Source organism: Ambystoma mexicanum, chromosome 14 (assembly GCF_040938575.1).
Source record: "Ambystoma mexicanum isolate Mex_15411 chromosome 14, UKY_AmexF1_1, whole genome shotgun sequence".
Taxonomy (NCBI): domain Eukaryota; kingdom Metazoa; phylum Chordata; class Amphibia; order Caudata; family Ambystomatidae; genus Ambystoma; species Ambystoma mexicanum.
The window spans coordinates 136,942,757-136,967,076 of record NC_090940.1 but is presented as its reverse complement, the minus strand read 5'-3'; the positions used below and the strand labels follow the sequence as shown (position 1 = coordinate 136,967,076).

The following is a 24,320-nucleotide window of genomic DNA, read 5'->3' as shown; positions in this document are numbered from 1 at the left end:
TATTATTTTGGCCCTGTCGCGAGAAAATGGGACACACGATCCTCTGAGTCCCGAAAAAAGACCCCCATTTCGTTTTACTGTCCCGCGGCACACTGCTCCCTCACAACCATTGCCAGAAGCTGCTCCATTCATTTAGGAATGATACTTGGATTGTCCCGCCTCTCTGTTTCCTGGTTCTAACTCCATTGCGAGTCCCGTGATGCCTTTCGCGGGACTCGCTCCTTGTCAGCCGAGCAGCCGCTGCTGCCGACTCTCCACTCTGCTCTGCACTGCTGCGTGTGTGCCCAGGGCTCGGTGCCATGGACGCGTACTGGGCTTTCCTCCTCGCCCCCGTGTTTCTGTTCTACATCGCAGCACCCTACATCAGGTAAGTGCTGCTTCTAAAGCTCATTTATTCCACGTCGCAGCTCAGCTCGCCCTGCAGCGTTCACTGCACTGTCTGCAAATGTTCTGTTTACTGAGTTGCCATGTGTAAACCGGCATAGCGGACACACGCAGCGTGCATTAGCCTGGAAAGAGAGCGCGCAGTGATACAGCACAGAGTGCCCAAAGGTCGTTGTGCCCCTACGCAAAACATGCACCACCCTACTAAAGAAGCGAAGCATTCTGCAGGGCACGGGGTACTGCATAACTGCACAGGACAGGAGCAGAACATGCACTGCAAGCACTCAGGCATCGTCCTGCCCAGCGGCTTAGCATGCATCGTACAGCACAGATGTGACAGCACGCGTCACCATTTATCACGGTACTATCGACGGGGCAGTTTCTATACAATGTTGCTCTCAGGGCGAAACGCCAGAATACGGCTCCTCCCCCAAAATCATTGGAATTTAAATACATGTTATTGACTTAATTTGGATCATTAAGTAGACAACGTATAAAACAATATTTAAAACAGGAATTACTTATCTCTCTTTTTGTTGTTGTCCCACCTGATGCTTTGGCAAAAGCGTCGGTTGCTGCTGCAATGTACATTTCCAACAATTTTGCTCTCGATTGAAAGTGTAACAAGATCCAATAGCCCTTAAAAATAGTAAATACGCAGAGCTAAAAAAAAGGACATTTTCAGCCACTTTAAATAAGTTTAGATTATAAAGAATGCATGGAAAGTACTTCAAAGCGTTATGGGAGAAAACCAGAGAAGTAGAAAGGCTATGACGTGAAGCAGTCATGTTTACATGCGATCTACGTACCTAGACAAAATACAACACAACTTGCCAAATGTTGAATTTAATGGAAAAAAAGTATGTATATTATGAGAGTACCTGAGTAAAGGATGGCATGAGGCATGTGATGGCACAAGCTACATAATGGGGGTGCATTCCTTGACTTCCGGAAAATAGGTGCATGCCAGATGGATAGCTTTTGTGCAGGATGCTAGTATTGGGACAGGATCGAAACCCTGCATGCACCGACCAGGCCCTTCTTCATTCTGAGGGCAATGAATTGAGTACTGTCGGTCTGTGATAATAACTCTGATAAATACAGAGTTTAGAAGGGGTCCATCCACATGAAGCTGTATACCAATCACCCAATTATTATAATTATATGATGTAAGTACAATGCGAACGTATTGAAAAGCCTAGTCAATTGTGCTAGTTGCTGTTGTCTTATGGCAAGAGCTGGCAATGTGTATAACTGGCAAAGATGTGAGCTCCTTACTGTACGAGGACAATGCATGTAAAAGGTTTTAAAACCTATTCAATGATGGTAACTTGAACATGTAATTGTAACGCTAAGCAAACCGTGAATACACATGGGCATGTGTTCTCAATATCTACAGTAGCAAGAAAGAAAACCTTTGTCTAGAGAGACACATGTCAAAACTGGTGGCTTTGTCATTAATTGTTGCTACATTAATTCTTTTCTACCTTTGCACATACGTATTTTTTCCAGGAAAGGATACAAACCCCTCCCCCCCAAGGAAGTAATCCCCTTAAATGCAGTCTGTTAGGCAGAATCCTGTGCAGTGCCCTTAGGGACCACTACATGCAATTAAGACTACAGGTGGCAATACAAGTTTTACCTTTGGTACAAGCCTGTACTACTATGTTAAAGTGGTAGCAGTAGCAGAGCAGCCAGGCTTATCTCAAGAGTATATGAGCAGTAGCAGAGATTACACAAAGGGACCACAATTACTGTGACTCAAGCAAACACTGACTCAAGGTTTCAGGTAAAAAATACGTACATTTATTTTTAAACCATTCGTTATGAACACAACACTTCTATTAATTCAAAACCACACGTAATATACACTACAACCAACCAATTCACTATGGTACACTCTAACTCAAGGTAAGTATCCTGTGTTTTAACGGACCAGTGTTGTGAAACAAAAGACGTTACCGGGAATACACTTGCGATCACTTTTTGACAGTAATGACAGTTCGGTCTTACTAAAGAAACGCGTATCCGCGGCAAGAATTGCTACCGGGGAAAAAACACACTTAGCATCTGGGTTAACCAGAGAGAGTTGGGGGTAAAAATCATAGGCAATACTTTTATCAAGGCAGACAGAATCAGAGAACACTCAGACAGAAATTCAAGAGTCAATAGGCCGGAGCCAGTGTCAAGTGGAACCGGGTTCCTGTTGTCGAGAATCACACAGTCGGATAGTTTGAGATTCAACGTTGCGAGGAGTACTTAGATATTGTCAATAGAGGAAGAAAAAGTTATAAGAAGAAGGGAAAAACAAGGACAAGCCTTGGAGGAGAAAAAAAGGGATTCACCCTACTTCTTCGAGCAGAACACAGTACCTTATTCAATGAAGAAGCTGGTGCCACGGCAGTTGTTCCTGGTAGTTTCCTGCAGACCCACGTTTCCTGGAGCTTCGGTGTGAAGGAGGGCGTCTGGAGGGGTCTGCACCCCACAGGGATGAGGCCGGCAGCAGCGACGGTGAATAAAAGGTACACTCCTTAAAAACAGGAGAGGCTCTGCAGATGGCTATCCGGACCACTACAGCATTGTGCAGCGATTTCGACCAAGAAGAGGATCCCTCTGGCTGCGGAAGATGAGTGAGTTATCCCCACCAGGCTCAAGGGAAGGAGACTCCGGACTGGATCTTCTCTGGTCGTCGAAGGGTAGATAGCTTGGGACTGCAGCAGGGCTTCACCGGGACGGGGTAGTTGCAGCAGCCGTCGTCTTCTCCGCTTCTCTTTGGTTCCTTGTAGTTCCAGTGGCGACCCACTGACTTCTAGCCCAAGAGACCTGCCTTTTATGCGAAAATCCCCCATTCACACAGCCTGGCTGTCAATCACGCAGCAGGGGGGTTGTCCACCCCAGACAAACACCTCAGCCAATCATGGCAAAGTGCGACTTGGGTTTCCTAGGATACCCTGCGCAGGGGGTGACTACACCCCCTCCCTCAGAGCCAAAAGAAAAAGTATTTGGTCAAGCGGGTTTAAGTTGGAGGGTAATATAATAGCCTAAAACAATACCACGTTTATACAGTATAATCGGTTGTATACGAATTGTTCGTTTTACACTTTTCGAATTACAATTGACCTTTTCACAATTGACCGAATTGTGAAGGTCAATTGTAACATATATGTGGAGGAAAACCCCCCACCCAACGCCAAACCCCCAAAACCCAAATATATATATATATATATATGGTCAATTGTGAAAAGGTCATTTGTGACCCTTTAAATTCAGTCAATTGTTCATTCGAACAATTGTAAACGAACAATTTCGGTAATACCGTATAATCGCGGTAAGAAAGTTAGGTTAGATACCACTGCCACCAGCCAATTCTAAATGTTAAAAGAGCGAAACAATGCTCTAGGAGGCACAGATAAAAAGGGATACAGAGTAACCCTTTCCAGTACTCCATGTAAGATGGGGTGTACTGGATCTGTGGTTAAATGACTACAATGGCAACTTTACCCTTTTCTGGGGGACAGTAGTCAGCCTCAGAAATGGAGTCTGTGGGAAGTCTAAAAGACAATCCTGTGTTACTGCACTGAAGGTGCTGTGTAACACACAAAAGAAGGGGGCTACTGAAGTGGTGTACTCCAGATTCCACAATCCCAAAAACAGATAAAATACACATGGCAAAACATGGGTAAGTGTGGGGGAAAAGCTCCCACTCTTACCAAGTGAAAAAAATAACTCCAGAAATCCAGCAAAGGTGCTGGGGGACTCACTAGGTGAGGGAAATTAGCCATAAAATGAAAATGAAGATTCCCCTGCTAATAGCACAGGGGGCTCTTGGTTATATTAAAGACAAGGAGGCAAGCATTAAGCTTCATCTTCTTTATTTTCTACTCCAGCTGTTTCAACAAATATAAACTTAGTAAACTTTCATTTTAAATTTTGACTTTTTTTCTTTACAAATAAAACTTCAAATCCCATCATTCTTGTAGTCCCATAGTCTCTGGCCATGTGACCTAGTCCTTCCTATTCCCCTGCCCTTCCTCTTCTTTGACTGCTTGAACTGCAATCCTTCTTTAACTGCGTAACCAACTGGTAAACTTGTGCTGAACTTCCTGCTTTGTGCTGGATTGGTCTCTCACATTCGAACTTGCAAGCTTGCTCCAGGCGACTTAATCTGATTAGGGCTTTCAGCTGTTGTTTTGTTCATCCCCTAAATCCAAGAAGAAACAAAATTGTGTATGTTAGGGTGGGAATACACACCCTATTCTGGAAGAAATAGTCATGTTAATTATCAACAATGCATCACATCATTTATTTCATCATTGCATCCATTTGTGTATTCGGGATGGGAATTTAATGCTCACCTCCTTGTCTTTAATAGAATCAAGAGCTCCCTGCGCTATTAGCAGGGGGAATCTTCATTCTGTGTCAAGACGGAGGCGTGCATTAAGCTTGTTCAAAGCTTCTTACTACTACTTCTGCCATTGCATTAATACGTCGGTAGTGAAACGTTCTGAATGTCATATCACTAGCCCAGTCTGCGGCTTTCATAATGTCTTGTAACGTTGCACCTTGTCCCAGTGCTTTCGAGGCCATTGCTCCTCTGAGTGTGCACCAAATCTTGTCAAGTCTACGCCTGCTAAGCTCATGATGTTTCTGACCCAACGGGCTATGGTGGCTGTTGCTACTCCTCTGTGTGGTTTTCTGTGTGCAATTAACAATTGGGTTGTCCCTGCCGGTCTTAGTTCGGCTGTTTTATTTTCGTATTCCTTTATACATGCTGCTACACACCATTTCGGGTGCTCTTGCATGTACGGGTACTTGATAGTGCTAGAATCAGTTTTAGTCCTTCTGGCTAGGTTAAATGTTATGCCTTCCGGTCCGTACGTTCTCCTATTCACTTCTAAAGCTCTCACATATGCTACTCTCCTGCATGACACCATGCATAATAGCATGTCCAGTTTTTGTGACAGCTGTCCTAGAGACAAATACTTATTATCGGGCCAATCCGCTAATAGTTTTAGTACCACCGATGCGTCCCATAAAGATTCATATCTCGGCTGCGGTGGCTTCCTGAATCTTACTCCTCTTAGTAGCCGTATCACTGCTACGTTTTCTCCCACTGGTACTCCTTCCACGGGTAGGTGACCTGCCGAGATCGCAGATCTGTATACCCCTATTGTTCTGTATGCCTTGCTGTCCTGGAGGAGTTCCGCTAAGAAATTCAAGATCTCCACTAGAGGGGCAGAAACGGGATGAATATTTCTCCTTCTGCACCACGTCGAACACTTGTTCCAAGCTGCGTCGTAGCTCCTTCGAGTTGATGGAGCCCATGACTCGGCGATGAGGCTTTCAGCTTGTGACGAAGTGCCTGGGAGATTCCAGCATCTCCTGCTATCCTGCACGCCATCAGTGGCAGTGTCCCCTTCACTCTCAGAGGGTGAGATGCCCCAACTGGGTCCGTGAGGCGGCGTTCTCCTTGGGGCAAGACTCTCGGGTAATCTGCTATTAGCTCCATGAGTGCTGGGAACCATACTTGTGATTTCCAGATCGCAGCCACTACTGTCAGGTTCGCTGCCTCTCTGCATACCTTTGCTAGTACTCGGTTCATCATTATAAATGGGGGGAAAAGCGTAAAGTGGCTGCTTCCTCCAGTCTTGTAGGAAAGCATCCACTCCGGCTGCCGCTGGGTCCAATCTCCAACTGAAGAACCTCTCTTTCTGAGCGTTCAGCCTGGACGCAAACAGATCTGTGTATATTGGACCCCAGAGCTTTTCCAGTTTCTGAAATATCATCCGGTCCAGCATCCAGTCGCTGGAGTCTGAGAGATGTCTGGAGTTCCAGTCTGCCACTACATTCAACGAACCTGGTAAGTATTCGGCTACTACTGAGATCCCTGATTCTGGGCAGGAATGCCAGAAATCCTTGGCTATTTCCGCTAGTAATGTGGATCTTGTTCCTCCTAAATGGTTGATGTATTTGACTGCCGATATGTTGTCAATTTTCAGCAGAATACAGGAATTCACTTTCCCTTTCGTAAATGCTCTGATCGCAAAGGATCCGGCTAGTAACACCAGGCAGTTTATGTGTAATTGGAGTTCCGTAGCGCTCCATCTCGCTCCTGTCTGGAGATCCCCGCAACGGGCTCCCCAGCCTGCTCTGCAGGCATCTGATTATATTATCAAGTCTGGGCGGTCGCCGAAAATGGCTCTCCCGTTCCAGGCCTCCATGTTTGCTAACCACCATTCCAACTCTGTTCTGGACTCTTGATCCAAGAGTACCAGTTGGTGGTAATGTAGACCTTGTTGAAGATGTCGTATCTTTAGCTTCTGTAGGGCTCGGTAGTGTAATGACCCTGGGAAAATTACTTGTATTGATGCTGCTAGTAGGCCTACTACTCTCGCTATGGTGCGGAGTAATATGCTCGTTTTGCTGAGACATGCCCTTATTTCTCTCTTTATGTCTCTGATCTTTTTGTTTGGGAGTTCCAATGTCGCCGACTTGGTGTTTATAACAAACCCCAGGAATTCTATCCTCCACGCCGGAGTCATCTCCGACTTTCTCGGTTCACTAGGAAATCTAACGATGTTAAGAGGTTCACTACCCAGTCGGTCTGGTAGGCTAGGGTCTCTCTGCTGTCGGCCATCAGTAGGATGTCGTCTAGATATATAATCATCCGAATCCCTTTTCCTCTGATCGCTGCAGCTACAGGCTTCATCACTTTCGTGAATGCCCATGGCGCTGAGGAGAGCGCGAATGGCATTGTTGCGAGCTGCCATAATTGCCCGTCCCAGTCGAACGCTAGGAACGGACGGAAGTCCCTCTGTACAGGAATCGTAAAATAAGCATCTTTCAAGTCTATCCTCGCCAGCCAGTCCTTCTGTCTGAGTGTGTCTCTGAGCTGGTGGATTCCTTCCATTTTGAAGTGATTGTAGACCAGCCAGCTGTTCATGTGTCTTAGATATATCACTGGCCTCACTTTGTCTTTTCGGTGAACCAGGAACATGTTGCTCACAAATCTTGGTGGTGTTATGCATGCTCTGATCGCCCGTTTCTCTGCTAGGCTTTGCAGTTCTGCGTCTAGCAGCTCTTTCTCAGTCTGTGTCGTGACTACGGGGCGCGGCGCTTGCTCCTGAACGGGAGTCCCTGTGAATTCTATACACATGCCTTTCACTGCTTGTAGGACCCAGGCGTCGCTGGAAAGCGAGTGCCAGTTTTCCCAGAATATAGCTGTCCCCCTCCCTACTGGCGGATATGTAAAATTTCTCACCTGTGGGGAAGTTTTGTCCTCTTCCCTGTCCTCTGCCTCTCCTTCCTCTAGGGAAGCAGCCTCTTGGATGGAAAAAAGGTATCTGGTTGCGTAGACTCCCAGCATTGGTTTCTGTTGTTTGAGGCCTTCTAGCTGCTTGGTACCGACCGGTCGGGCGACCTCTGTAGCAAGCGGTGCCGCCAAAAACTCTCCCTGGAAAAATGTTCTTCATCGAAGCCTGTGCTTTCTCAAGGGAGGTGTAGGTCCCTACGAACCTCCCCATCTCTTTATCAAATGCCTCTCCGAACAACAGGCCCTGAGCTGCCTCGCCGGCTTTGTATGACGATAGATCTCCTAATTTACGGTCAATTTTCAGAAGGAGGCCTCTCCTGCGCTCCGATGAAATTGTGCAATTTGTGTTTCCTAACATGCATACGGGCCCGCTGGGCCCAATTCGCCAGAACTCCAGGGTCTATCTCCTCGCCTGTATCTTTGGATCGCTCGGCCAGGTCCATTATTTTAGCTAGAGGACCGGCTAGGTCGAGGAGTTTTTCTTGGCATTTCTCCAGGAGCGGTCTATGCTGTTTCTCGGGTCTCTGTTAGATTTGGAAACAAACAACAACATTTTAGGGTCCAATTCCGGGGCTTCCGCGACCTTGCCTGGCAGGTCTGGTCTTGGACATTCAGCCCTCAGTCTTTGTCTGACCTCTTTTTCGAGAGCTTTCCTCAATCTCTGTGTCATGCATTTCGCCACTCTTGGCAAGGGTACCCACTACGAGGACCTCGGATTTCTGATTTCTTCCGGTTGAAACATACCTACCGTTTCATCTTCTTCTATGTGGTGGAGTTTTCGTTGCCTTTTCTTAGGCGGAGGCTGGCTCCCCTCGTCCCCTTCATTATCCGCATCCTCTTGGGTGGATGTGGGGCATATCGGCGGCTCCTCGTCTGGGAAGCCTTCTGGGGATTCCTCCTCTGTACAACCCATATTGTCTTCCCCGGGTAGGGGGTCTGGAGGCTCGGCACCTGAGAATCTTTCATGAACGCTTCCTTTAGTCTGAGGAACGCGTCAGTAGCCTCTGGGGCTCTTGTACTCGCCCTTTTCGGTTGGCCCGGGAGGTCACAAGAGTCTTTGCTCTTCCGGCCTTATTACACTCCTTATGGTCTTTAAAAGTTGCCCTTGTAGACATGCTTTCTTCCTGCTTGGTACGTTCTTCCTTCTGGCTCAGGAATAGTTCTATGGTATTTAGCCTTTTCTGTAAAGGCCTCACTCCTTGGGCCACTGCCTGTCAGTGAATCTCCCAGCACTTCTTTGAAGCTATTGGCTAAGTCTCCTTGGTAGACTACCTCCTGCTCCTCTTCGCTCCAATCGAAGATTGACATCTTTCTTTGTATGCTGGCAGGTGCCTGAATCAATACCTGTCTAGGTGTAGTGGCACGTCCACTGATTCACTTTGCTTGATGCTGCACCTTCACTATACAGTATGTATGTTTGCAGGATATATCTTGCCAGAGATTCCTTTCAACGTTGGGGAAAAAGAATATTCTTGTTCAGATTCTGGCTGGTAATACTCTTGATTGTGTTAATCACTTGCTCTAATTGTGTGTCTCCGCTCCGTACCGGCATAGAGATAAGGGAATCGATTCCCTCGGAGCGTTGTGTATGAAGCCCCGCCCCCGCGAAGGTGGGAGCCGCTGCTAGGAGCGCTGTGCCTTCTATTGGCCTTTTCCCTGCACGTGGCCGCCCTCGCGAGGGGTGGGGGCTGCACAACATAAAGCGTACGCTCGCATCGCGAGCTACGTGGACTGGCCCCTCCTCCTCCCCAAGGATGGGAGCTGTCCTCCTCTGCTCCGCTCGCGGGGAATCTCCCGCTCGCGTTGAGCTCCACCCTTCCAAGGGTGGGGGCTGTGTGCTCGCGGCTCTGCAAGGGAGTTCAGCAGGCCCCTGAGGTGTCGTACAGTACGACACAGGGCCTTTGAATCTCTACTGCATTAAATACCAAATCACCAACGCTGCTTCGCGCGCTCAACTATATAGGCTTATCCTATCATTTTCCACCGGTGTACAACTCTATATACGTTAATGACATAAAAACATGTTCTGTTAGCCAAACATTACGCAGCTAAGATAAACTGGTGCTTATCTTGTGGAGAGCAGGAAAGGAAGAGGAAGGACAGAGGAACAGGAAGGACTAGGTCACATGGCCAGAGACTATGGGACTACAGGAATGATGGGATTTGAAGTTTTATTTGTAAAAAAAAAAAAAAAAAGTTTATATTTGTTGAAACTGCTGGAGAGTAGAACATATAGAAGATGAAGCTTGACCACTTTGCTAAAACTATAAAGGGTGGCACCAAACAATGGGCCTGAATTACACAAATCCTTTTAAATGCTAAAGTCCCATTGAAAACATTTTTGTAAATCGGGCCCAATGTGTATAAACATTGCTTTTTTTATCCATACTTCACTAACTGTTTTTGCCTCCCAGGAAAGAACATAGTTTGACGGGTGACTCTGTGTTGCCCGAGCGCGTGTTTCCAGTATGGAACCTTAGTCTAACAGATCAGTGCATTCCTGGAGGTGTAGTTCTTTGTTTCAACTAGATTAACATACAAGAACACGATTATTCTAAGAAACCCCACACATGTTTAGGTGACATGGAGCCACTCATTTGATTGCTCTAAAATATCCCACAAACAAGAAAATGACTCTAGACTCCTGCTAAAATACCATTAATGAATGCCAGTTTCTCACTTCTCATGTTGCTCCTGCTATTGGTCCTTTACTTTTGCCTGTATCTATTTAAGTCATCAGAACCACTTATGAGAACACACGGTTACTCTTCTCTAGGTGTCTCACCTCCTCGTTAAATGTAAAATAAATATGTACTTATGTCGTATTCTAATTAATCACCAGTAATCAAATTAAGACACAATGCTTAATATGATTAATTTCTGGTTGTATTATCATAATTCAAAAACCACATTTCAAATCAAAGAAAAAACATTTGTTTACATGACCCTCAAAAAACAAGGTTCTTGATACTCTTTTGTTATAATTCACAGGAGAGTTAGATTCCAAAATATAATTATACACTTTCCACAAGTTTAAATTGTGCACGTTGTACATACTCCAGTACAGTTTTGTGTTAATGTGTTATTGCACCCATAAATCAAAATCTTGTTCAAGTGTTGTGGCCACACTTACCTCACTATGCGTTTTGGGGCTAAAGAACCCTTCTTCAGGTGAAATTGCTACTGATTTGATAAGCTGTCAAGAAAGCGAAAGAGAGTCCATCACTTAAACTGATTTGTGTAGAACTAAATCAATACTGAAACCAATATAATTTTTTGTACCAACCTACATAGGCAGATTGTCTCTACTTCTTCATAGTAATGTTAACTCTGTTGTCCCTTGTGGGCAAGTCTATGAAAGATATGAGAATTATCTTTCAATGTTTCAATAATGAATTATTTACAATTAATTAAAAAGCCAAATTGAAAGAAATTGCTCTACTAAGAGTAAAAAAAATGCCTACTTGTTCATGGATGGTCGGAGAAACGAGATCACGCTCCATGTCAAGATGTACTTCATTCACGTTTCCCCTTTGCTGTCTACAAAGAATAGAGAACCTATGTTTCAAAAGATGTCAGCCATCATATTGAATATATTCAATAGCGCTCATGTAGGGCTGCTAAATCTAACCTGTGGGTTATCTTCCTTCCAACGCGATCCGGGAACAAAGGTACGGCTGCTGCCTCCCGTCCCACATCGCGTGTATAAATCTATTCCAAATGTGGTCACGTGATCGCTGCCTGATCACATGGCCAGCACTGCTGTGCAAGTATATGCTCCAAAATACAGATTTTGTCGTTCATTTTTTGAAAAAAAGAAAAGAAGCAGCACTAGGATGCTGATCCGCCATAGATAACTCGCATTAGTAATTTTGCCATATAAATTTCTCCCGATAACATGACTGTCTGTTACAGTGACACATTGCTTACTTTTACCATGGTGACTTGGTAACAAATACTTGTTTAAACATGTTAAACACAACAAGTGTGTTGTTACTGCTAAACGCCATTTCTTATTCCTGTGCTTTTGTGCAATATTGAAGAAAAGTTCCAGATTTTAATGTTTTAACACGTCTCTTAGTCACGTGAATGCCATTACGACCTAACATTACTGATTGTCACTATAATGAATGCCTGGCAAACGGTAACTGCTGCTAATGCTATAAGCCACCTTCATAACTGTACTGAATGTCAGAAAAAATCTTTTCTCTCATTTTGCTAACTGTTCGAAGAAAATGCTGTTGACCATCTGCTAGTGCAGATATAGATACATTTCCAAATGCTGGTTATAAACCAATATGTTCTCATCAATGTTGTCATGAATTCCCGGATTCGCCCCTTTTGGATTGCTTGGAAACGTAGAAATCGTCTTGCTGCATCCATGTTTTCCCACAACATGGCTGCCGCTGCCGAGATCGCTATTGCAGCGGTCTAGTTTTCCTTCACCACATCAGCTGATATGCGCCGCTCTCATGCAAGCCGGCGAGTCTCAATGTTCGGTTGCATCCAGCCGTTCTCAGCGCTTCTGCCGCGGACTTACCCTTGTTTTTGCTTTCCCACTCTCCTGTTTCCAGCCCTGCTGTCCTGTTTCCAGCCCTGTCGTGTCCTTCCATCCCTGCTGCTTTCCCTTTTGGGTGCTCACCGAATCTGCATTACCGCCGGACTCCTTCTGGGGTTCCCGGACACTTCCTTCCTGGATTCCTCCATCCTTCCTGGAACTTTCTGTGAGTCTGTCATCTAAACCAGCACCTTCAGGGTAGTGTCCCCGGAGGCCAGCCCCCTCTGCTCTTAGGCCGGCAGGGTGGCGTCGGGGGAGAGTCGCCCATATCTCAATGAGTCCCGGACCTCAAGAAAGAAAGAAAAGGATCCTTCCCTTAAAATGGAAGCCTCCAAGGATAGACCGGTGAGCTTGGACCCCTGGTTCCACTTGCGTGACAAATGTCCTCAATATTGCTTATTTGTATGAATAAATTAGACCTATAATCTTATTAGTGCTGTGTGCTGTTAAGTTAGATTCTGTTTTATGGTATGATGGCAACCACAATAAAAAAAGATATTCAATCATTAAGTGTGTTGATAAAAAAAAATGCTCAATTTCAGGAAAGCACTCATTATTAATACATACTATTCCATGCAACAGTCTTCACTAATGTACTGGTATGGTTTGCAATTCACAACACTTCTTTTAATATTAATCAAAAAAACGTATTCAGATAAAACAACTCAAGTCAAAGTCAATGTTCATCCCCTTGGGATCCAAGGAATCCGACCTGTCAATCCATTGAATTTCCTTTGTCTCAGTAAAACGTTGATGCCCCCCCTCTTTGTGGACACGTCACCTCTTGTACAAAAATCCATTTCATTTGTGCTATTGTGTGTTTACGTAACTTAAAGTGCTGAGCTACCAGTGAATGTAATGAGCCTGTGCGGATCTTTGACTTGTGCTCCGTCCATCTTGTTTTAACTTTCCTGGTTGTTAGTCCCACATACAATAATCCACATGGACATCTAATTCCATAAATTACATTGGTAGAGAGCACAAATACTGGTATGTCTTAATTGTTTTGTTTTCCTGTATGGGGGTGATTAATGCTGCTTCCTTTGATTACGATATTATAGTGCTGACAATTATTGCACAGCAAGGTTCCTCTGTAGGCAATTTTGTCTTATTTGGTTTGAAAATAGTCAGCTCAGACCAAGTGATCCTTAATAGATTTGGTCTTTCTGTAAGCAAAAGTTGGAATATTCTCAAACAGATGAGAGAGAATAGGGTCCATTTTTTACATTCTGTAACTTTGCTCCAAGTAGTAATGTATACTAATGAATCTGACTTGGTTTTTTGGTAAGGATTCCAGAATTTGTGATCTCCGGACCACTGTTGCTTTTGTTTGTGCTGCTTCCACTGTTTCTTTGGAATACCCAGGCTTGAGGAATTTATATTTCCATTACAATGATTGTTCACCAAATTCACTCTCTTCTGAGATGATTCTCTTATACCGAAGAAATTGACTGTAGGGTATGCTTTCTACTGTTGTCTTTGGGTGGAAGCTAGACGCTAATACAATGCTGTTTTTTGTCAGTTGGTTTGTTATAGATTGTGGTCTGCAATTTATTCATTTTGACATACACTTCCACATCTAGAAATTGGATTCGAGTAGTACTGCTGTGACTCGTAAACTTAAAACTTAATCATTGGTGCTAGCTGATTCATATGTTTGACAAAATCCATCCGTTCTCCTTGAGGGCCTCACCACACACCAAACACGTCATCAGTAAACCGATAAAAACATCTCAGATGTTTCTGGTATTCCGGCTTGTTCAAAACTATTGTCTGTTCCAAATATGACATGTAGGTATTTGCATATCCTGGCGCCATGGGTGTTCCAGATATTTGAATGAAATATTGGTCTTCAAATCTGAAGAAGTTATTGCAAAGGACCAGTTTCTACACAATACACATATTTTGTTAGCTGTACATTCTTGCGATGACAAAATAAGCCACTCCGTTGCTTCTAGCCCTGCTTCGTGCATAATATTGGTGTAAAAACGACACAGGTCCATTGTAAACAGTATATCCACTGTGTCGTCAAATTCTAGATCTTTCATCTTTAGAAGAAAATCTGTTGGCTCCTTCAAGTATGTTTTCGTAGATTGTACCAAAGGTTGAATCACTTTATCAATATATTGAGCAAGTGGTTCTAAAAGACTATCTGATGCCGCTATGATCGGTCTTCCAGGAGGATCCAGTATGCTTTTATGGACTTTCGGTAAAATGTATAATACTGGTATAACAGGATGATGTTTAGTCAAAAATAATTTTATTTTCTTTGATATCCAATCATTCTGTTCAGCTTCCTTCAGAAGTGAGTTAATAACATGTTTGACTTGTTCAATCAAATCTTGAAACACCTCTAAATATGTTTCTTGGTCTAATAATTGATGTTCTACTTCATTCTTGTATTTGACTCTGTCCATTATTACTAGTGCTCCTCCCTTATCGACTGGTTTTAAAATTATAATGTGACTATTTTCCCATGGATGAGATGTTTCTCTTTCATGTTTTGTGAAATTACCTCTAGTTTTTTTTCTTGAATTAGAGATTCTCAAAATCACTCTGCGTTTTTTTCAGAAAAACTTCTAAAACATGATTCTGCACCGGAGGAAAAAACAGACTCTTGTGAGAATTATCTAGAGGGTTCCATAGATTGTGACCATTCTGTGGTGCCAAAAAACAGTTTTAAGTCTAATTTTTCTTGTAAAACAGAAAAAGTATTGTTTTTCTTTAAGGAGGCTACTATTGTATCTAGGTACAAATGAAAGGCCTTTTTTTGAAAAACTTTATTTATTTCAGTTACAGAGTTATCTATGCATTACATGAGTTATTGTGACTCCCTTTACAGTTAATATGCATCCGGCTTGCCTGTTACCACCTCCCAGTGGTCCCTCCTCTGCCACCTCTTTAGTCTGTGGTGCTCTGATGGGTTGGAGACCCGTCAGGGCTTTGGGGGCCCAGAAAGTTCGATACCAGGCGGGATTGAAATGTTAACGCCGGGAATCGGGAGTGATAGTTTAATACTGGGGCCCAGCAGTCAGTGAAGCGGTGGAGAGACCCCTCCCTCGCCGCTGTGACTTTCTTTGCCACCAGGATCTCCCAAACTTTATCCACCGAAAGGCCTTTTTTTGATGTCCTTAAATCAAATGGACAAAGTATAGGAAGAGGAAGAGATGTTTATACCTAAATTTTTCTCTGAGTTAAATGTACTTGGCGTGCCGGATTTCTTCTTTTTAGCTCTTCTGGTTTTCAACCTCCTAAAAAAGGTTCTGAGCTGGTACTTGCGTCACCCTCCTTCTGCTCGAGCTTGTTGTTGTGCTCTTATTATTGCTTCCTTATTATTGCTTCCTCCTCAGTCTCTGGGCCTGAGGCCTCAGATGATGTTGTTAAAGATGTTGAATTTCTCCTTGGTCGTGCCTGAAATTGCTGTGCGGTTTTATTACTATGGTATTCTTTCCAAGTATAAGCAATGTCAAGTTTGTAATCAATCGTATCACGTCTAAACTTTCTCACTTTCTATTTTTCATTTAAACTTATACAATTTGGCGTTTATATCTTCCAGTATTGAAGATATGTGTGCTTTTGTCACTAGTGTTGCAAGTGTTATTTTGATGGTATCAATTTATTCAGTCAGCTGGGTAAGGGACTTAGATCATTCTTCTATTGATAAGATCCTAAGAACATTTGTTGAGAATTTGCCTCCAGCTCTTCATGAAACCTGGTCTGTCTCCTTTCGGAATAGATTTATACACGCAAGGTGAGATGGGAGGCTGTTTCAGCAGCTGTGCCTTTGTTCCTGCATCGTGTTAGAAGGAAGATAACCCACAGGTTAGATTTAGCAGCCCTACATGAGCGCTATTGAATATATTCAATAAGAGGTCAGACATTTTTTGAAACATAGGTTCTCTATTCTTTGTAGACAACAAAGGGGAAACGTGAATGAATTACATCTTGACGCAAAGCGTGATCTCTTGTTTCTACTACAATCCACGAACAAGTAGGCATTTTTTTGACTTTTTTTTTTTTTTTTTTTTTAAATAATTCTGTTTATTACGTTTTGATAACACAACAACAAAACACACATGAATCAAAGGCATACATCTGACCATGGTAGTAAGGCAATTTCAAAAAGCAAAAGGAGCTCTGTAGGGCCGAGAGCCATCAGACGTTTGTGGGATGAGGCAGGTAACCAATGTTAACAGCAGTACAGTTCTACTTTCATCGGCGCATCTCAGTTAGCGTCAAGCCATTTACCCCATATTTTTTCGAATTTGCGGGGGAAACCCCGTGCATTATAAATCCGGCCCTCCGAGGCCGCGCATCTGTCCAACTCATTACTCCAGCGGTTCAAAGATAGAGGGTCGGCAGAGCCCCAGTTAGTCGTGATAAATCTTTTGCCTGCCCCGAATGCCAGTGCCAAAAACATTTTTTCATATTTCGAGAGATCCACTTCACCCCAGATTCCCAACAGTATCATTTTGGAATCCCTGGGGATTGGTGTCGCCAGGGTGGCAGAGATCGTGTTAGTACAGCTCTCCCAGAAGACCTGTAACACTCGGCAGTCCCATATCATAGGGTAGAAGGTGGCAGGTTCCGTTTTGCATCTGAGGCATGTCCCGTCTTCCAGTCCCCCCCATCTGGCCGTATCAGTACGTGAATAGTATGTGCGGTGAAGGATCTTCAGTTGTATAAGTCTGAGTTTAGAGTCTATACCAATTTCTCTAGGGGACATTAATGCCTCTACCCAGTCTTCTGGTTCCATTTGACCTATGTCCTTTTCCCACTTTTCCTTGAGCCCATCTAGCTGTGCAGCCCCAAAGGAGTTAAGGGCTTGATAGAGCGTGGAAGTGACCTTGGAGGCAATGCATTGCGGGAGGATATTGGTCTCAATGGGAGTACAGGGGGGTATGGTTGTCGTATCAGGGAATTGGGTGCGGATGGCGTGGGCCAGTTGCGCATGTCGAAACCGGTCCATGGGTGCGAGGTCGAATTGCTCTTGCATGGCCTCGAAGTCAAGGAGGTGACCCTCTTGTATCACATGCGCTAATGTGTGTATCCCTTTTGCGCACCAGTGACCGAAGGGGCCCATCTTTACTATTTCGGGGAGGAGTGCGTTGTGCCATAGGGGTTGAGATAGTGTTGGTTTACCTTTCCAGCCTATTAGTTTGTGCGCATCTCGCCAGGCCCGGCAAATATGGTGTGTCATTTCGGGTAGCATCGGGGGTTGGTCATGGGTGGCGTACAGGATCTGCAGTGGGGTTAGCGGGGTCATGGTCTCTATTTCAAGGCGGATGTGGGGGAGTGTGGGGTCTGCGTGTATCCAGTCGTTTACCACCCCAATCTGGGCTGCAAGGTAATAGGTGCGTATGCATGGTAGACCGATGCCTCCCTCCCACACTGATCGCTGCAGCGTATCAAGGGCGATCCTGGGTTGTTTCCCTCCCCACAGCAGTGTGCGAAGGTGTCTGTCAATGAGTGCGAAGGTGTCTCGGGGGATGACGAGGGGGGCGTTTTGAAGTACATACAACAGTCTGGGGAGGGTCATCATTTTGAATAGCGCCGCTCTGCCCATTAGTGATAGTGGGAGTGATTGCCAGTGGGAGGTGTCTCTATTGAACCGGTCAATTATTGGTTGTAAGTTAAGTTGCAGGAACCGACCCAGTGTCGGGTCGAGTCGTATACCCAGGTATTTAAGTTCTCTAATAGAGACATGATATGGGCAGGCTTCAGGGATCGCAGACTCGCCGCCCTGGATCGGGAAGTAAATAGTTTTGGTCTCATTTACCTTAAGGCCCGCAAAGCGCTGATATTCCCTAAGGATGCAGGAGACAATCGGGCAGGAAGTGCGTGGGTTACCAAGGTATATGAGGAGGTCGTCCACGTAGAGGGATAGTCGGTCCTCTCCCCCCCCCAGGCCAGGCGAACCCTGTCCAATTAGTGTTAGCTCTAAGCTCAATTGCGAGAGGTTCTATGGCCAAGAGAAAAAGCAGCGGGGAGAGCAGGCACCCCTGTCTCGTACCTCGACCCAAGGGAAACGATCCCGAAGACCGGCCGTTCACCCTTACCATGGCCTCCGGGTGTGCATATAGGAGCTTAACCCACGATATAAACGTTTGTCCCACGTTCATCCGAGCCATGATTGCCCACAAAGCCTCCCATTCCACAGAGTCAAATGCTTTTTCAAAGTCCACTGCCAGGAGGGCCAGTGGGGCTGGTATTTCCTTGGCTCTACTCAGCGCCAGCTGAACTCTACGCAGGTTCATGCGGGTGGATTTGTTGGGCATGAATCCACATTGGTCGGGGTGGACAAAGGGTCTCTATAACTTGCAGTAGTCTGTTGGCTAGTGTTCTGGCGAGGACCTTGGCTTCGCTGTTGATGAAGGATATTGGGCGATAGGAGGCACATTCCTCCGGGGGTTTCCCGGGCTTATGTATGACGATTATGCATGCCTTCCTGAGGTCCGGGGGGAGTGCCCCCAGCTCTTTGCTGCGTAGAAACATACGGTCCATGTGGGTGGGTAGTGAACCGCCGAGGCATTTCCATGTTTCTGTAGGGAACCCTTTAGGGCCCGGGGTTTTTCCGGGTTGGATCTGTGCGAGCGCCTCTTGCACCTCGGTTACAGTGATTTTGGCGTTCAGGAGGTCTGTTTGGTGCTGAGAGAGCTTCGGGATCTCGATCTGGTCAAAGTAGCGTGCGGGTTCGGAAGGCGGGCTCTCGGTCGGTGGGGTATAGAGTTTCTCATAGTAGGCGGCGAATGCCGCAACAATGTCGGAGTCATCTGTGAGGAGTGTTCCGTCTGGAGATTCAATTGCCCATATGTGTCCCTTGGTCTGTTCGCGCCGCTCCAACCAGGCCAGGGTCTTATTCGCCTTGTCGCCCCGTTCATAGATTTGGCTCCGGACTAACTGATGGGCTATCCGTGTATTGTCTAGCACCAGGTTGCTAAGGGCCTCTTGTGCTGTAAGCAGAGCCTCTTTCGCTTCTTGGGTGCAGTGTTCTAGGGTCTGCCGTTCGCACTCCAGGACACGCGCTTCCGCCTCTTTGATCTTTTGGACTTGTCGTCGTTGGTAGGCTGAAACTTCCGAGATAACTTCCCCACGGAGGACAGTCTTATACGTCTCCCAGAGCGAGATCGGGCAATCCACTGATCCTTCGTTGTTTTCAAAATATTCTGTCGTCTTCTTTTCCAGTTCCTCTGCAATTTCAGGGAGACGTAGGTGATATGTGTTCAGGCGCCAGTTACGATCCGGACCACGGCAGGAGTTCTTCATGGACAATAGGAGCGGAGAGTGGTCCGAAATACCCCTTGCGAGGAATTCAGCGTCGAGGAGCCTGTGATTTATTCTGCGGGGGATGAAGGCGTAATCGATCCTGGAGAATGACTTGTGGACGCCAGAGAAAAAGGAGAACCCAGCCTCATTGTTGTGGAGTGAGCGCCATGTGTCCGTCATTCCCAGACCTTCGGCGAACATGGCGAGTGGTGTGGGGGCAGGGCAGGTACCTGATCTCCTGTGAGATCTATCGACTGCAGTGTTCATCACTTCATTAAAGTCCCCGCCGATCACCCATACATCGGCCTCATCTTCCAGTAGCCGACTCCGTAGCCTAGCAAATGTGTTTCATTTAGAAGGGCAATGTCCGGCGAGTAACGGTTAAGGTACTGGAGCACCAGTCTTCGCTTTATGCTGGAGCCGAGGCCGTTAACGTTCTGGGAGAGCACAGTTTCCTTGTTGGAGTTCATTCTATCTGCGTGGGGCTCTTATCTTGGCATCTGGGAGGATCAGTGGCGGTCATGTACACTCGGGAGGTGTGCAGCGCTGTACTTTCGGGGGAGACGTCCGGGGGTCGTCTCGTGTCGGTGTATCTGCTGCCTGGATGATGATCGCATCCGTGGTCTTGCCCATAGACAGTGCTTGATTCCTTTGCCAGCGCTTCCATGTGTCGTGCCTTCTTGTTTCGGTTTCTTTACAGTCCTTGAACTCCCCCCCCACCCTGTACTTCCCCCCCCTAACTGGGAGCACCTGTCGCCCAAACATTAAACCTCTAACTTTATAAACTTCTTCGGGATAACCCGACTGTGATAACGCGCACGCCGCATTAGGCGCGGCGGCCGCTAGGTGAGCATTCCCATTCTATCCATCTGCTGTTTGGGCCCCTTAGTACAGGGTCTTCATCCCTTTTCCGTAGGGGTCCTTGACGCGTCGTCGTCCGCATTGGCCGGGGAACGAGGGGGCGAGGGTCTCCCAGGCCGAGGCCGCTGTGTGGGTGGGCCCGATGGCACACGCCTCCCGTTGGAGTCCATGAGGACTTGAGTTTCAAGCCAGTCCCATGCATCGTTGGGGTTGTAAAACAAGTGAGTAGCGCCCTCATACTGGACTTTTAGCAATGCCGGGAAGAAGAGGGCATATTTGATGGATAGCGACTGGAGCTTCATCTTGACGGAGTAAAAAGACTGGCGGGCTTTTTGGACTTCTTTCGTGTAATCGGGATAGAAACCGACCTTGTAGCCGTTGTATGTGATCGGGCCCATGGCCCTTGCCATTTGTAGGATCGCATCCCGGTCGCGGTAGGCGTGCGATCATTGTTCTGGGCGGGGCTCCCGGTGTAGGTCGGCCGATGGGGACTCTGTGTGCCCTTTCCACGGAAAAGAATTTGGATAGCTTCTTAGGGGCAAAGACATGTTTGAGCCAGTCTTCTAAGAAGAGTTCTGCGCTGGGGCCTTCCTCTTTCTCTGGTATACCGAGGATCCTGAGATTGTTGCGCCGCGCCCTCCCCTCACTGTCCTCGGCGCGGTTTTCCAGTTGGGTCACTTTTTGGGCGATCGCAGTGAGCTGCTGTTCCATGCGGTGGACCGCGTCTTCAGTGTTAGACACCCTCTGTTCCGCTTCCCCCACCCTGGTCGATAAGTTGCGGAGGTCTTGGCGTATAAGGGTCACCTCAGAGGATAGGCCGCCCATTTTAAGTTCCAAGGATGTCCTCGAGTCCCCAATCGCTTTCATAAGGTCTGACAAAGAGATAGGAGGGTCTCTGAGTTCTCCAGGGTTACCATCTTCTTCTGGGGGCTGAGGCTCGCGCTGGGGAGGGGCCCCCACGGTGTAGAGATCCATCTTGCTCTGTAGCATTTGCCTCTTGGTTTTCTCCTTTCCCATGCTTTGGTCGAGCGGCTCTGTGTAGCAGGGATCTGGGTGCTCCACGTCCGCGCACCGGGGGTAAATGCTGGGTCGGGAGAGGTCCTGTATGGAGCAGACGATTGTGTATAGGCTGCGTAGGGTGCACACTGCGAGCCTCTGCAAAAGTTACGTTTAGGATGGCAGCCGCGCTGTCGCTGCAGGTGACAGTCTCGCTTGGTGGCGTGGTATTGGCTTGTGCCTATCTCCGACAAGTAGAGTGGCCCCGGTGGTTCCTGGCCAAAGTGCGTAGGGGTCTCGTGGGGAGGACTGGCCCCTGTTCATCCGCTGGTGTGGGCTGACCATAGGGTGGCCCCCCACGAGTTCTGCGGCTCGAGCGATGATTTAAGTCGCCTGGGGTGGTCCCAAGGGAGGGACCGGGCAGTTCCACAGTTCACGCCGAGTCCTGGGGTCCACCGTGGACCGGAGGGGGGGCTCACTTGGTTCTGAGAAGAGGAGCCCTTTGTCCCCACACTCCCAGTGTTGTTTTGCTGCGTATGTGGCTCGTGGGCCGTGTCAGCGTACTGAGTCTGGTGCTGGTCTATGGCGCAGCTGTGTCCCTCGCGGGCTCCGTGGTCTCTGGTTGCGAAGAGGGTCGCGGAGGGGGGAAACAAAGCAAAACATCCACCCCCCACACCTGTGTACCTTAATGCGGGTGCCTCCGTTTGCAGCGTGGCCTCTCTCAGCGGGGAAGCACAGCTTGCGACTCTCGCTGCCGCTCGACCCCAGGTGTTGCTGTCTTGCTGATGAGGGGGGGGAGGAGGGAGAAAACCCCGAGGGGAAGACTGGCGGTGCAAGCCCAGGCTGCGAGGTCTATCAGGATGTGGCGAAGCGTTTCTCTCGTAGATCGGGAGGTGTGCAGTGCGAGCAACTCCGGGTGTTTCGACGTTGTCCCGAGGGTGGAGCAGGTGGGGGGGACCTCAGCGGCCGCTCGTCGGCGCCTGGAGAGCGTTGCAGGGTCTTGTTGCAAACATCACCTCGCCTGGGAGCCACAGCCTCTTGGAGGGGGAGGGGCGATCAACTTCTCCCGCTCGCGCCGCAATGGCCGCGGATCATCCGCCGGCGGTCCGTGGGCTGGTTCTGGCGTCCCTCGCTCCGGTTCTTCACCGGAATGCAGCGCCAGCAACTCCAGTGGGTCCGCCTCCGCTAGTGGGCGGCTGAGGCGGGATTGTTTCTTGTAAAGGGAAGAAAATTCAGGATAATAGCAGCGGACGCCGGGAGCCGATGTATTTAGTTCTGCATGCGTCGCGCGCGCATGCACAGTCCATTTTTTTTTTTTTTACTCTTAGTAGAGTGATTTCTTTCAATTTGGGTTTTTAATTAATTGTAAATAATTCATTATTGAAACATTGAAAAATAACTCTCATATCTTTCATAGACTTGCCCACGAGGGACAAAAGAGTTAACACTACTATGAAGAAGTAGAGACAATCTGACTATATAGGTTGGTACAAAGAATTATATTGGTTTCAGTATTGATTTAGTTCTACACAAATCAGTTTAAGTGATGGACTCTTTTCGCTTTCTTTACAGTTGATCAAATCAGTTGCAGTTTCACCTGAAGAATGAGCCTTTAGCACCGAAACGCGTAGTGAGGTGTTAAGTGTGGCCACAACACTTGAACACGATTTTGTTTTATGGGTGTGGTGATAACACATTGGACCTCATTACGAGGCTGGCAGTAGCCGTGCCTGTAATACAGGCATGGCTGCTACCAGTATTTTATTTTTCCGGCGCCCAGAAATAGGCAATTACCGGGTCATTGCAGCCTAACTCTCCTGTGAAGCATAACAAAAGGGAGTATCAAGAACCCTGTTTTTTGAGGGTCATGTAAACAAATGTTTTTTCTTTGATTTTCTTTGATTTGAAATGTGGAGAAGAGTGACCGGGTGTTCTCATCAGTGGTTCTGATGAGTTAATAGATAGTTATAGTTCCCTAGGTAGCGAGAGTTTAACCCGGAGCACCAGAACACAGTAATAACAACTGAATTTTTCACTAATATTGAAGTGCTTTGAAATATCTAGTAGTGCCCCCAGACTTGAATACTGATACATTTACTTTTACCCCCCCCCCCCCCACAACGGCCAACTCCGCGCTCTCTGGACGTTTTGATTATGCCAGCAAAATAAAATAAATAAGCAGCCTTTTACTCCGCCATTAATGTCCAACGTTTATGCAGGTTTAGTTTCACAAACAAATGCTAATTTCGGAGGCGCAAGCCTTCTTTAAAAAAACCTTTGAACAGAATATTAAGCCATTGGCGGTATCGGGGAGGTAGAGGAATATGGGCAGGGCAGGCGCAGGATGGAGATAAACAGGCGGCCTGCTGCGTCCCTCAGCCCCCAATGTACCGCAGGCTGTCGCCCAGTTTGCCCGCGCCTAGAAGCGGGCCTGACTATCATAGCTCTCAACTCACACGCTTTTGGCGGGTGTCACCCGCCTTGTAAAGGGCTGAATCAGCAGCCAAGCCTTCTGCACGCCAATTCATTCCAATGGGCGTCTCATCCACCAAAAACAAAATCGGGTGATTTCACCCGCCTTTGCAGCACAAATGGTTGAGAGCTATGGACTATAGATGGGACAAGACCTACCAAAAAAAAACGGCGGTGTCCCATTTCCATACTTCATGGAAAGGGATGTCATCGGAAATTAACGTGTGAAAGGGAAATATGAAAATGTCTTTCAAATGGCTCTGCATTATCGAAGAAAGTGCACAGGTTGAATGGGTGTTTGCCCTACCTAACATCAACGCAGGAAATACAACCCAAGAGAATATTTGTTCAGAATTGAGTTGGGAATTTATGGCAAGTGCTCATGTTGGAAACCCGAGAATCTTTTCCAAAACATTTCCTGAAGAGCACGAGGATACCATAGAGACGTTTTACCTCAGTTCCGGCTCATGT

General features: G+C 46.7%; 1 protein-coding gene across 1 annotated transcript in view; it reads left to right on the top strand.

The window, feature by feature from the left end:
- Positions 1-50: 50 nt before the first annotated feature.
- Positions 51-24,320, top strand: part of LOC138527493 (retinol dehydrogenase 12-like) — a 254,129-nt gene continuing 229,859 nt past the window's right edge. The window contains exon 1 of the mRNA XM_069638729.1: positions 51-367. Coding sequence (XP_069494830.1) covers positions 300-367 — 68 coding nt within the window. The 5' untranslated portion in view covers positions 51-299. The remainder of the gene's footprint in view (positions 368-24,320) is intronic.